The 14,540-nt window shown below is 44.2% G+C and overlaps 1 protein-coding gene across 5 annotated transcripts in view; it reads left to right on the top strand.

Annotated features, from left to right (window-relative positions):
* Nucleotides 1-14,540, top strand: part of nsd3 (nuclear receptor binding SET domain protein 3) — a 104,753-nt gene that overhangs the window by 36,158 nt on the left and 54,055 nt on the right. For 4 of the 5 annotated variants that reach the window (XM_072554120.1, XM_072554116.1, XM_072554117.1 and 1 more), the window contains exons 5-9: nucleotides 2,625-3,080; nucleotides 8,540-8,678; nucleotides 9,394-9,485; nucleotides 12,423-12,513; nucleotides 12,704-12,831. In XM_072554120.1, the coding sequence (XP_072410221.1) occupies nucleotides 2,625-3,080; nucleotides 8,540-8,678; nucleotides 9,394-9,485; nucleotides 12,423-12,513; nucleotides 12,704-12,831 (906 nt within the window). The remainder of the gene's footprint in view (nucleotides 1-2,624; nucleotides 3,081-8,539; nucleotides 8,679-9,393; nucleotides 9,486-12,422; nucleotides 12,514-12,703; nucleotides 12,832-14,540) is intronic. The other variant, XM_072554119.1, reaches the window with a different exon arrangement.

The raw sequence follows: 14,540 nt of genomic DNA, 5'->3' as shown, positions 1-14,540 counted from the left end.
CATTGCATGTCAAGAGGTGATGGTTAGATTCAGTCATTGAGGATGGTGATTTTTGGGCACTTGCAAGATATGAATGTCACCAATCTAGCCTAAGCCTCAATATTGTCAAGGGCAGTCTTTGCTCAGCTGTAGAGTTGAGTGATATTTTCTGTTTTGGATGAAAGTTGTGAGCAGGTCAGGAGCGAAATGGCTCTGGGGCATTCCAAACTGGGCATTTGTGAACAGGTTATTATTTTCTGAGTGTAACCTAATAGTGCTGTCATCAACTCCTTTCACTGTTTTGCTGATTTTGGAGAGCAGATTGGTCAGGTAGTAATTGGCTGGGCTTGATTTGTTCTGATATTTGTGTCCAGGCTTGGTAATTTTCCATCTTGTTGGGGAGACACTCGATGAAAATAGCTAGGCCTGGAATCAGTACGAGTCTTATCTATCACTGCTGCAACGTTATCAGCACTCATTACCTTAGAACAGGCTCTCATGCCTTTGGACATTTCTTGATGATGTATGGAGTAAAACAAGTTGGTTGATGTCTGTGACGCTGGGGACCTCTGGATGATGTTGAGCTAGATCATCCTCTCCTCACTTCATGGATGCAAGTGTTTCAGCCTTGTTTTTTGCACTTGTGTGCTGGACCTCCGCATGACTATTTGTGGAGCCTCCACAACATTTTTAGTTGTTTGATTGACCACCATTGCCATATGGGTGTGACAGGAAGACAGACGAGACATTGGGCCTGTTAGTCATGGTGTTGTCAATTGCATGCTACTTCTGCTGTTTTGGTTGGCAGGTCATTCTTGTGTTGCAGCTTCACCAGACATCTCATGTTTAGGGATGTTCTGCCATGCCATCCTCCACTCTTTCATGACCTAGAGTTTCCTATGTTGATGGAATTTGTAGGATGGGCATCTGTGAAGACATGAGGTTACTGGTTGTGTTTGTGTACATTTCCACTGCCAAAGGCCTGCAGTGCCTTGTGGATACCCATAATGAATTGCTAAATTTGTTTGAAGGGAGTTTCCAATCATATGAGAGCCATTGAGACTCCTGTCTGAAATCACCTATTTGCTGTCGAAAGTCCGGTCCTATCTTGTTAACCAAATTGAACAAATTTGAATGAAGCAATCAACACAAGTTTCAGATTTTTCAGGAATATGATTGAGATTTGCTGCATGTGTTGAAGAGTGTGGCACAAGCTATGCTGAACATTGTTATGATGAATTGGAAATCCCTTGTTAAAATACCTGAAGTCTGGTCATGAAATGCAGGGCATCAATGTGCGTGGTGTTGCGTTGAGGGTTCTGCATGCGGCAGATGAAGTGTGCACCCTGTCATGCTTTCTGTGGGTCAGTGCCCTTAGGGCTGGACCTATTCGTTGGCATATGCGACTGCTTTCATTTCTGGTTGTGGAGAGAGAGAGAGAGAGTGGGAACTACTTTGAGATTGCAATTTTGTGGCTGTCTGCCTCTGCCTGTGTTTCCTCCTTTTTTCTACTGCTTCACTCAGTCCTTTCCTGAGGCTGCCGTAGTTATACCATTTTCTGACTGCTCCACTCATTAAGCAAAAAGAAGTCCAACTTTGTTCTGCTGTTCCTTCTGTATTGCAGGAGTTATTGCAGCCTTATTGTCATTCTGCAGGTCCTTCTGTATATTTAAAGCTGAGACACATAGATTCTTGATCAGTCGGGGAATCAAGGATTACAGAACAAGGGCAGGAGAGTGCACGTAAGGAATGTCAAATGAGCCTGATCCTTTTGAATGGCAGGGCAGGATTAAAGGGCTGACTGACCTCTACCTGTTGCTTTGTCTTATGGGCTGAAAGTCTCCGGGAGAGAAACCTTGATGTGGAATTGTATTGTTTCTCTGCCCATCATGTAACTAGAGGTGGTATGAGACAACGAGAATTCCTGATCTAGAAGATTAAATGGTGCGAGCTGCCTTCTGATGGGCTCTGTCATCTCCTCGATAATAACCCAGTCCCTGAAACCCCACGTTTTCCATGGTAAACCCACCCGTCCTCCATATCCCTTGACTCTACAGGGAAATTTAGCATAGCTAATCTGCCTCATCTGCTCATCTTTGGACTGTGGGAGGAAATCTGAGCACCCGGTGGGAACCCACCCAGGTACTGGGAGAATGTGTAAACTCCACACAGGCAGCCACCCAATGGTGGAATTGAATCTGGATCCACGGTGTTGTAAGGCAGCACTGCTAACCACTGAGCCACCTTGATTCAGAGGGAGCAAACTCTCTCTTTGAAACAGGGTGCTCGGCTCAGAGGAATTCCTGTGTGATCAGAGTTAAAACATCAGTCTGATGCAGAAGATTGCTTCACGTAACTTGTGGGGAATTGTCCTGGTGTCATGGCTCAAATGTTATCCCTCAACAAGATGAATTTATATTAAAGGCAGGAAGAATGTTTTCATGTTGTGCCTGGTTGCAATAATTGATTGTTACTTATGTTGTAGGAGTAACTATGCTTGAAAATGTTCTTGTGGATCATTTTGGCATATCCTGTACATGTTAACGATATTACATAAATGCAAGTAGGGGTGATTTGTTTTATTTTGTGAGCAAGATAATTGCCGTGTTGTAATTGATTCAGCTTTTTAAAATTTGTCCTTGCAGATTTTGAAGCCTATAGCACAAAGAATTCGACCCCAGTGGGATGTTGGCATAACTCAAGTCGAAGATGCATTGAGATTGACTCAGGAGGAAAGGATAGCACAGTACACTTTCATTTATGTGGATGAAAAGCCTGATGCATCAGCAGATATGACTGCAACATCATTAAATCATGAAGTAAAGAGAAACAGACGCCTTGGAATGTTGTCCAGTCCTCCACACGACCAGACAGTGGGCAAGCAGGCCTCTTCGGCGCTCTCCACTGACAATGACGCTGGTCAACTGGCACATGAAAGGCAAGCAAACATCCAGGAGCCTCCTCCCAAAATGACTTGGAGAACAGCAGCAGCTAGGAAATCACTGCCTCCTTCCCTTGCAAACCTCAAGGGGAACCAGGATGCGAAAAGAAATGGTGGCAATTCTGACTGTGAGGTGTTGCCAGTAAGAAAAAATGACCAGGTATTTGAAATCGAGGAGAATAATGCCAATGGGAAATTGCCTAACAAGTATTTAGTTACGTCGAAGAGGAATATTTCAAGGATAATTAATACATAGATTGTTTCCAAGGGGTTAAAAAGCAAAACATGCCATTTGATTATTTCACTCCATGTTGCTTGCCTGACCTGTTGGCAGACTGTTGTTGATTGGTGAATCATTGTGCATGTAAGTTGAGCATAAAATGTGACCAATCACTCGCAGGCTTCATGCCATACCTTCTTTCCATGGGTAACATCATTGTCTGAAACGGAGAGTAACAGCAAATTGTCACTCTGTGTTTGCAATGCTACAAAATCCCATTTAGAAATTGACCACACAAGTAATCCCCTACCTGAATTCCAGATTTTGTTTTCTTGCATTTGAGAAATATGTCCTTGATGCCACAGTGAGGAAGAAAAATAAAAATAAATGCAATGACAGGAATCCCACTTCATGATTACTGTCCTATGACTTCTGCTGGAAACTAAGTGTGTGCGTGCTTGAGAGAGAAAATAGCTGTCTGTACTTGTAGATAATCGACTGGCCACTTGGTGAGAGACCAGAATCTGACCAGAAACCTGTCAGCCCCATACAGCATTGACCGACACTTGCACAAGGTGGGAGCAAATTCACAGTCAGAAGTCACACAGCACCAGGTTATACTCCGAAAGCTTGTGATTTCAAATAAACCTGTTAGACTATAACCTGATGTTGTTTGACCTCTGACTTTGTCCATCCCAGTCCAGCACATCGGGGCAAATTGAAGTAGCAGAGCTGTGAGGACTGTATTAAAATATGAGCCAATGGTGTTAGAGGAGCAGGAGAATCAACGTTTCGGGCATAAGCCCTTCTTCAGGAATGAGGAGGCTGTGCCAAGCAGGCTAAGATAAAAGGTAGGGAGGAGGGACTTGGGGGAGGGGTGTTGGGAATGTGATAGGTGGAAGGAGGTTAAGGTGAGGGTGATAGGCTGGAGAGGGGGTGGGGGCGGAGAGGTCGGGAAGAAGATTTTAGGTCAAAAAGGCGGTGCTGAGTCCGAGGGTTGGGACTGAAATAAGGTGGGGGGAGGGGAAATGAGGAAACTGGAGAAATCTGAGTTCACCCCTTGTGGTTGGAGGGTTCCTAGGCGGAAGATGAGGCACTCTTCCTCCAGGCGTTGTGTTGCTATGGTCTGGTGATGGAGGGGTCCAAGGACCTGCATGTCCTTGGTGGAATGGGAGGAGGAGTTGAAGTGTTCAGCCACGGGGAGGTTGGGTTGGTTGGTGCGGGTGTCCCAGAGGTGTTCTCTGAAACGTTCTGCAAGTAGGTGGCCTGTCTCCCCAATATCGAGGAGGCCACATCGGGTGCAGCGGATACAGTAAATGATGTGTGTGGAGGTGCAGGTGAATTTGTGACGGATATGAAAGGATCCCTTGGAGCCTTGGAGCGAAGTGAGGGGGGAGGTGTGGGCGCAAGTTTTGCATTTCTTGCAGTTGTGGGGGAAGGTGCCGGGAATGGAAGTTGGGTTGGTGGGGGGTGTGGACCTGACGAGGGAGTCGCGGAGTGAGTGGTCTTTCCGGAATGCTGATAGGGGAGGGGAGGGAAATATATCCTTGGTGGTGGGGTCTGTTTGCAGGTGGCAGAAATGACGAAGGATGATATGAGGAATGTGGAGGTTGGTGGGGTGGTAGGTGACGACCAGTGGGATTCTGTCCTGGTGGCGATTGGAGGGGCGGGGCTCAAGGGCGGAGGAGCGGGAAGTGGAGGAGATGCGGTGGAGAGCATCGTTGACCACGTCTGAGGGGAAATTGCGGTCTTTGAAGAAGGAGGCGGCCATCTGGGTTGTTCTGTATTGGAACTGGTCCTCCTGGGAGCAGATGCGGCGGAGGTGAAGGAATTCAGCATATGAGATGGCGTTTTTACAGGGGGCAGGGTGGGAGGAGCTGTAATCTAGGTAGCTGTGCGAGTCGGTTGGTTTATAGTAAACGTCCGTGTTGAGTCGGTCGCCCGAGATAGAAATGGAGAGGTCTAGGAAGGGGAGGGAGGAGTCTGAGACGGTCCAGGTAAATTTGAGATCGGGGTGGAAGGTGTTAGTAAAGTGGATGAACTGTTCAACTTCCTCGTGGGAGCACGAGGTAGTGCCGATACAGTCATCGATGTAGCGGAGGGAAAGGTGGGGGGTGGTGCCAGTGTAGCTGCGGAAGATGGACTGTTCCACATATCCTACGAAGAGGCAGGCATAGCTGGGGCCCATGTGGGTGCCCATGGCTACTCCTTTGGTTTGGAGGAAGTGGGAGGATTGGAAAGAGAAGTTGTTCAGGGTGAGGACCAGTTCAGTCAGTTGGAGGAGGGTGTCAGTGGAAGGGTACTGGTTGGGTCGGCAGGAAAGGAAGAAGCAGAGGGCTTTGATGCCTTCGTAATGGGGGATGGAGGTGTATAGGGATTGGATGTCCATGGTGAAGATAAGGCATTGGGGGCCGGGGAAGTGGAGGGTGTGGGTAGTATCCCGAACGTAGGTGGGGAGTTCTTGGACTAAGGGGGACAGGACCGTGTCGAGGTATGAAGAGCAGAGTTCGGTGGGGCAGGAACAGGCTGAGACAAGGGGTCGGCCGGGGCAGTCAGGTTTGTGGATTTTGGGTAAGAGGTCTTCCTGACCTCTCTGCCCCCACCCCCTCTCTGGCCTATCACCCTCACCTTAACCTCCTTCCACCTATCGCATTCCCAACGCCCCTCCCCCAAGTCCCTTCTCCCTCCCTTTTATCTTAGCCTACTTGGCACACCCTCCTCATTCCTGAAGAAGGGCTTATGCCCGAAATGTCGATTCTCCTGCTCCTTGGATGCTGCCTGACCTGCTACACTTTTCCAGCAACACATTTTTCAGCTCTGATCTCTAGCATCTGCAGTCCTCACTTTCTCAGAATGGTGTTAGAGGCAAGGTACTGACACCGGTAGAGGATTGGCAGACTGGCAGAAGCGATTAAAAGGTCTTTTTCAGAATGGCAACCGAAGATGAGTGGAGTTCTGCATGCATCAATATTGGGACAACAGCTCTTCACATGATGTATGAATGATCTGGAATAAGGAACTGAGGGCAATGTTGCTGAGTTTGCAGAGGAGGGACAGATAGTGGGGAGGAGGCAGGGAAGCTGCAGAAAGACCTGGATATGCTAGGTGAGGGGCAAAGAAGTGACAGTGTGGCAAAGTGTGAAGTGATGTATTTTGGTAGAAAGAATACAGGTGAAGATTGTTTTCTTCACCTTTAAAAGGCTTCAGAAATCAGAAGCGCAAGGAACTCACGAGTCTTATGTTTAGGTTGACACGCAGGTTCAGTTGGCGGTTAAGCAGGCATTCATTTCGACAGGGCTAAGATATTAGAGCAGAAGTGTACTGCTGAGGTTGCATAAGACTTTGGTCAGACCACGTTTGGAATATTGTGAACCGTTATGGGCCCCATATCCTAGGAAGGTTGTACTGGTGTTGGAGTAGGTCCAGAGGAGGGTTGCAAGAAGGATCCAGGGGATAAAAGGCTTGTCATGTGAGAAGTGGTTGAGGATTATGAGTCTGTACTTGATGGAGCTCAAAAGGATGAAGGGGAATCTGACTGAAACTTGCAGGATACTGTGAGGCTTGGATAGAATGAATATGGAGAGGATATTTCCATGAGTATGAGAGACTAGGAACGAGGGGAACAGCCTCCTTGAGAAGGTATGACCCTTGAGAACTTTGGCTGAAGAAATTCCATCTCATCAGCCAGAGAGTGGGGGAATCTGTGGAACTCATTGCTGCAGAGGGTTGTGCAGACCAAAGTCATGGAGTATATTTCAGACTGAGATCGGTAGGTTTTTGATGAGTGAGGGGGTCAAGGGTTACGGGGAAAAGGCAGGAGAATGGGGCTAAGAAACGTAGCAGCCATGATTAAATGGCCAAACAGACTTGATGGGTTGAATGGCCAAATGCTGCTCCTGTATCTCATGGCCTTACGGTCTTATTGACCGATGACATTCTGAGGGCCTACAGTTCCAATCCTATTTGTACATCCTCGTTTAAAATGAGATAATTGGGACATGTGGAATTTTTCTGTCTCCATTGTTCCTGAGATTTGGAATGTTGAATTCTTAGCTGTTCGTTTGGCAGACATCTGACCAGTTCAGGTTGTGGTGTAAACTACGCTTCAAATTTCTGAAATCAATTGTGCATCATATTTGCTCAACATTTGACTGTGTAATGTAGAATTGCAGAAATTGGCCTATTCCTGTTCCTAATTCATACATAAATTTTCTATTGGAAACCAAATATCAAATGTTCATGTAACAGCTGAGCACAATGATGCAATACACCTCTTGACTGGAGATACTGATTGCTTTTAGCCTTATACTGTGCATATTTGTATGATGGTTATCCACAGTGCTGAGGCGTTGAGTTAGAAATATTTTCTGAAACTGAATAGAACTTGTATTTTTCTATAGGGTGCACACATTCCTATTTTGATTCAAGTAATTCCTGGATATTCAAGAATGTAATTCAGAGATCTTAAATTAGCATTTTGAGAAAGAGAAATCCTATGTTTTCTCTCTTGTCTTCCAGCTTCAAGTCATGGGTGATGATTGGCATATTAAGATTCCTGTTCAATATTTCATTTCTGCTTTTAAAAATCATGAGTGTTTTCTGTTGTTTTGGAATGTTTGTAAAGTGTACTTGACTCTTTTGGAAATATTCCAAACGCGAAGACTTGACACTTGGCATTCTTTCAGTCAGACTAATGTCTGGATCGCCTAAACTAAAATCAACTATCCAGTTTAGCTGATTGAAAATGGCAGCAGAGAATTCCATCTTGGCTGGAAGAAGATTGAAAGACAACAAGGGGACAAGACAGTAAAATGAGAGATTTGGGGTGAGGTTGTTTGAATGGTTGAGAGAGGGTGAAGAAATGTGCCATTGAAGCTTTAAATATCTGACTGTATCCAAGTTAAATTAAACCAGGTCTGTGGATTAAAAAGTAGTTGCTATCCGACATCTCCCATTCCCCAAGTCATTTGGTTGAAAACATGCCATTTGTGATTTCAGTTTTATACCTGGCTTCATATTTAATTTACAATTTGCAAATCACAAAAAAAAAGGCATCTATGGTTCTCGGCATGTGTTTCTTGAAGAAGTTAGGTTTTCTCTTAATAAAAATAATTATCTTCCTTGCAGTTGATCTCCTTAGGACATTTTATCAACTTGTGGTTTGTCAAAATCGCAAGTGGTTCTGGATTGCTTTGAAATAAGTAATACTTTGCAATTTTTGTGACCAGCACATTGAAAAGAATTTAATTTTCACCCTGCTGTTTATCCCCATCAATAAAAAAGTCTTTGTTTCAATCTTCCTCTTGACTTCCTTTTGGGTTTGGGGCGCCTCAGGGAGCTAAAACTTGCAGCTCGTTGATATTGATTTTGTGTGGCTAATGAAATTGTTTTATTCCTAGAAGGGAGCAAGTATTAAGGCAGAACCATTGCAAAGAGAAGTTAAGGAAGTTCTCATCACCCCTTTAAGTCTGCGAAGTGAGAAGCGAGACGCAGAGGTGCAGTTCTCTGTGCGTGGAGAAGCACACCTGATTTCCTCAGGTAAACAATTGTCTTTGTCCCCTTCATGAAAAGGTCTTGGCATTTTTTTCCACTTCATGTTCCTCTGGAATGCAGGCTGACAGTTGACTTGCTTTCTGGTTTCCTGAACTGTCTCTGCAAGTTAACTGGATGGCACGTGCAGAATAACTGACTTTCATCTGTATGTTTGCATGTATTCTGTGTCTGCTTGTGCTGATATGGAGCCATTGCAGGTATGACCCCATAAAGTTGTTGATATTGCAGATTCGCTACGCTGGGAAATGTGAGCATAAATGCAGCAGCTTGAAGTTTTTCATATTGTTATGTCACAAGTTTTGGCCAGGCAACTCTCAGATTACGGAGTGAAGCCAACTGATAAAATTCCATTCTGATCTTTGTGAGAAAGTTTGGGGGCTGATCCAAGTCAGGCCTTTTCCTGCTCTTTGTGAACCTTGATTTGAGAGTTTTTGTAAAAGAGGTTTTAGTTTGCTGCTCAATCTCGTGATTAATTTAACTGTTAAAGAGAGCGAACAAATTATTAGACAGCTCAATAAAGATGGGGGAGGTGAGACAAGAACAGTCTGAGCATTTTAAGAAAAGTGGGGCTTCCTTCTGCATCAGCCATTAAGGATCCCAGATCCAGCTAATTTCTCCCCGATGCATTCTGTGCCTTTTGATATTTCCTTTCATGTTTCTGGTTTGTTTTCGGTTTAAAATTGTCTTTCGCATCCTTCAGAAAGGAAACAACAAAGAAGATCAGTTCGAAGTCGCTCTGAATCGGAGAAAGTTACTGAAGTTGTACCGAAAAAGAAAATGCGAAAAGAGCAGGTACATCCTGGGACCATGGAGGTTTGGTTATTGGTGGGTCAGGGAACCAAGGGAACAGTCATCCCCTTGACTCAATTCTATCATTCAGTTAAGTCACCAGCTTATCTGTCCCTCAACTCCATTTCCTTCTCTTTGATCCATGGCCCCAGTTGCACTTCACTGATGAAAATCTGTGAACCTTATTCTTGAAAACCTCAAAGGCCTAGAGTCCAACACTGTCTCATTTGAGGGGGAGAGAAGGAATAAAATTCACACTGGCATTTATGTGAAACGTGTGATCTTGTGCTCAATTTCCTAGCTCTAATTTTATGCCCTTTGGTTCCAATAAAAAGGAGTAGCTCAACTTGATCAATTTTGTTGAATATGCTTTTAAGTTTAATATGGCTGTTGGATCGTTAATAAGCCATGGAAATGCAAAAGTAGAAAAATTATTAAAATATGGCCTTACTTGCACTGAAGAGTTGGTAAAGCATGGCGCTGGAAAAAGCACAGCAGGTCAGGTAATATCTGAGAAGCAAGAGAGAATCAATGTTTTGGACATGGACAGGGGGAACAGGCCTGAGAGGTAAATTGGGTGGCATAGGGGTGTGCTCGGGGAAAGGTAGGTGGGCTAAGGTCATAGGTGATGTTAACAGGTCAGTGGGAAGTGTTGAGTGGAAAGTTGGGAAGGAGGATGGACAGGTAGGTCAAGAGGGTGGATCTGAGTCAGAGTTGGATCTGAGATGTGGTGGGTGGAGGGGAGATTTGGAAATTGGTGAATCCAGTGTTGATGCCATGTGGTTGGAGGCTCCCCAGGTGGAAGATGAGGCGTTCCTCCTCCAGTTTGTGGGTGTTTTTTTTCCCCCTGAAAACTGGAGGAGGAACGCCACATCCTCAGCCTACAACCACACAGTATAAACATTGAATTCACCAGTTTTTTCAAATCTCCCCTCTCCCCACCACATCCTACATCGAACCTTCCGACTCAGGTCGTCAAGAGGGAAGATCTACCTGCCCATCATCCCTCCCACCTATCCGCTCCGCCCTCCGCTCTGACTTATCAACATCACTCCGACCTTCGCCCACCTATTGCCATCTCACCTACCTTTCTCCTAGCCCCACCCCAACACACAATCTATCTCTCAGCCCTGTTCCCCCTCCCCAGGCCTGAAGAAGGATTGCCCGAAATGTTGACTCTCTCGTGCTCCTTGGATGCTGCCTGACCTGCTGTGTTTTGTCCTGTGCCATGCTTTATCAACTGTGACTTTTCAGCATCTGCAATCCTCACTTTGTCCCTTCCTTGTACTGGGTTCTGTCGTCTGATTCTTGATGTTACTCTACTGAAACTGTCTATATTATTTTTGTCTTCATTTCCCTTAGTCACTTGTCAATTTTAAGCCTGTTGACACTGCAGTTCATTCTCCTTCCAAATTGTTCTTGGTTTCCTATACAACCACGTCATACTTGTTAGTTTGTACACATTGAAGTCAGAATGCTGTTATTGTTCTATAACTCTAAGTCTCTCACTCTTGAATGGTAGGATTTTTGTTGATTGGATTCAGTGTGAGTGACCTCTCACTTCTCCAGTTGGAATACCAATTTTGTAGTTTAATCAGTTCAGTTCATCAGGTCCCTTTGTCACATCTTCCTCCCATCTCATAAGTTATGGCTCCTCCAAACTCAGCAAGACTATACTGTCTTCATCTCAGAGACTTTCTCTTACTCCACTCAACTTCACAATCTTTTTATTCTTCCATGACCAGGCTTTCCTTTGCAAACTTCGCTGTTCCTGTTCCTTGCTTGATTGAAAAAGGGGTTTTGTTTGTTCATTGACTCCAATATACTGAATATAAAGACAAAACCAGAATGTTTTTGTGTCTGCTGTTAATTGTTGTGGTGGATTTTCCAGGATTTGTGACTATCAGAGTAGCTTTATGCAAATCTTGGGTCGATTGCTGTCTGTGTTTAAATCATGTATTTTCAGTGAATGATCCAATCCAACTCATACTCAGAATGGTAGATCAGGAAATGCACAATCCAGGACAGCAGCTGAATGCATGTTACTTGAGCTCCCCAGGTAAATTATAACAATGTTAAGATTGTGCATGATCCAGAGAGACAAATGACTTCTTGGAAGGAGAACTGTTTTTCAGCCTGCTCGGCTTGGGGTACTGGATCTGCATTAAATGCCCATGAGGGGCTCAAGTTGTTACAGAATTGAGCTTCACTTTCACAAAATAATTTGAACTGATGTGAAGTGAAATTCCTCTGTTATCTGCTGTCACACCCTTTAACATAAAGGAAAAGGGAGACGAATAGGGTTTTCAGTTTTTATTTGAAAAGTTAAATGACATGAAGACAATATTTCAACGAAAAAAAACACATAATAGATTTTACTTCCAATGCTTAAAAATTCATTCTCCTCTCTTGTTCTAAGTATAAAGAATAGGAAACAGAATAGTGGATGTCCAGGAGTTGAAGAAAACCATCCCATCAGTACAACTGTTAAACATGAAAGAATAATGAGTAAAATGCATATTAATTCAAGTCACTGTTGTGGAGAGAAAAATTATATTTTAGTCCATGCTCTTTTGGCAGAGGCCAGGGAATTTGATCAAAGACTGGAGATTCACTAAATTAATTCAAATCACCTTACTGTAAAATAAGCAATGTATGTTTATTTTACAACTCACTTTAGAAACGCTATTCCATTTGAAAGGAGACGCAGTGGATGAAAAAATCGTTAATTCAGAAATCCAGTTGATTTGTGTGAACACAGTAGTGTTGCTGTCACTGTGATTATTTGAATTCCAATAAGAGTCTTACAGAGTTCACAGATATAGTAACTGGAAGTACCTGGAATGAGTGAAGTATACCCTTGTACCACAGCCAACATAGAGTTATTCATCTTTGGATTCACTGTTAATTTGGATTTATAATTTGTGTTTTGGTTCGCAGGTGGAAACTGTTCCAACAACTGAGATGACTGGCCCACAGAGAGGAACATCATTACCCCATGCGCATGGAACAATGAGTTCAACTCTGCCAGGTAAGGTCCTACCAGCGACATGTTATACTGTTGTGATCCTTGATGCTGAGCATTTGCCATAAGAATTTTTGAGGCATCTTGCAAACATGAATTGCTTTGTTTCGTGACTTGGGTCTGCTTTCATTTTGCTGTGTAACAGAATGTCCTGCGAAAAGACTGAAGCCAAACAGCCTCCCTGTTTTGCTTTTAGGTGCCAGCGAACTTTCAGATTCGTGCAAGCCATTGAAAAAACGTAGCCGGGCGTCTACAGATGTGGAGATGACAAGTCCAGGTTGCAGAGAAATCAATGATTCTGATGCTAGAGGATTGCTGAGTGAGGTAGGAGCATGATGGGAGCAAAACTAATAATAGACAACAAGTCACCTCTTTGAGAAGCTCAGATCAACTCTCTAAACAAGGAACAGTGTTTGAAAAAAGCTTAGAATCCATTGGTCTGTATATATATAATTTCCTCCAGCCCCCCGACCTCCCAAAGTATCTGCACTGCTCTAGTTGGACATCTTGAGCATCCTAGATGTCAGTTTCTTTACAGTTAATGTCTCGCCAAGGCCCTCAACTCTGAAATGCCCGCATTTGACCACTTAATTTCCCTGCTCTGGTTATCTTTAAATCACTCCTCAAAATCTACATCGTTTATTACTTCGCTGAAGATTTTACTGATCTGCCCTGACATTTCCTCTTATACCATAGTGTCAGATTTTGCTTTACATCTGTTCTGTGAAATACCCTGAGACATTTTCATGTAGTTGTTATCTTGTGAATTGTCTTTGAGACAAGATTGAGCCACCCATCGGTAACTAGTTTCCTGGGTCAAATTGTTGAGATATGCAAGAATAAACCGTTCAAAGTAACCATAAGCCAGGCACCATCAGGAGATGGAGAAGTCAATGTTGCGAGTGTAAACCTTCTTCAGGACTGGAGGTGGTTGTAGATGGAGCTGCAGATAAAGGGATTGGTGGGGGCAGGGTGGTGAAGTGGGGATAGGTGAAGACAGGTCGAGGGTATGACCCTGTTGGTCAACAGGAGGAATGAATCTGGTTGGTGGCAGGAAGGAGCGTGAGGGGCTGGGAAGGGAGGTAATTGGAAATTGGAGAACTCAATATTGAGTCCTCCGGCCTATAGGCTGTCCAGGCGGAAGATGCGGTGTCGTTCTTCCAATTCGCAGTTTGGTTTCTTGTGGCAATGGAGGAGGCCAAGGATGGTCATGTCGGAAAGGGAGTGGGAAGAGGAATTAAAATGGGTGGTGACTGGGAGGTCCAGTCCGCCTTTGCATCAGAGTGCTGTGGATACTCAGTCTTGCAGTATGTTTTAGTTAGAGAGGGATAGATTTCTGATCAGGTGTGGAGGGTCACAGGGATGCGATAGGTAAAATGCAATTGAAATGTTCGCTCACCCAGGAGCAGGCTTGATGGGCTGAAAGGCCTATTCCCGTTTTCTTTGTTCTTGTCTATTGAAATTCCACGGGTTGTGATGATCCGTTTTTAAACCATGGCCTTAGTTAGTCTGAGCCTCTGGATTGCTCATTCAATGACTGTTGTGCTGACAGCCATTTCCTCCTGTTGTTTCTAGTTGTTCTGGGGCTGCCAGCAATCTGTGAATTGTAACATGTCAAGTGCGTGCAGTGCCAAGTCTTTGTGAGAAGGCTGCATTCACCTCTGCTGGGCAATAGAGGCTAGGCCTATTGCAAGTGTTTCAGCATGTCACGGTTTCAGTAGGTCATGGCCAATTGCTGAAGAAATCCCAAGGCAGTCGGTCAAGTCAATCTGTGATCAGGAGATGCAGATGTACATTCCGTGTTTGAATGTATTGCTGGCAAGGCAACTGAATGACAGGTTCTCTGTTGAAAACTGATTGAGAAGTCAGAGAAACTAAGAAGTGTCTTGATTATTTTAGCTTTTTAATGTGCACAGTAGAGTATTTGATCACAGCCTATTTAACCATATTTACCACATGTCTTTTTACACATGTTCGCAAAAAGATGTGCATGTGTTGTAGGTGATTCTTAAAAACTGTGAAATCTTGTGGTC

The sequence above is a fragment of the Chiloscyllium punctatum genome, chromosome 35 (genome assembly GCF_047496795.1).
Source record: "Chiloscyllium punctatum isolate Juve2018m chromosome 35, sChiPun1.3, whole genome shotgun sequence".
Classification (NCBI taxonomy): Eukaryota; Metazoa; Chordata; class Chondrichthyes; order Orectolobiformes; family Hemiscylliidae; genus Chiloscyllium; species Chiloscyllium punctatum.
This window is presented reverse-complemented; position numbering and strand designations above follow the sequence as displayed.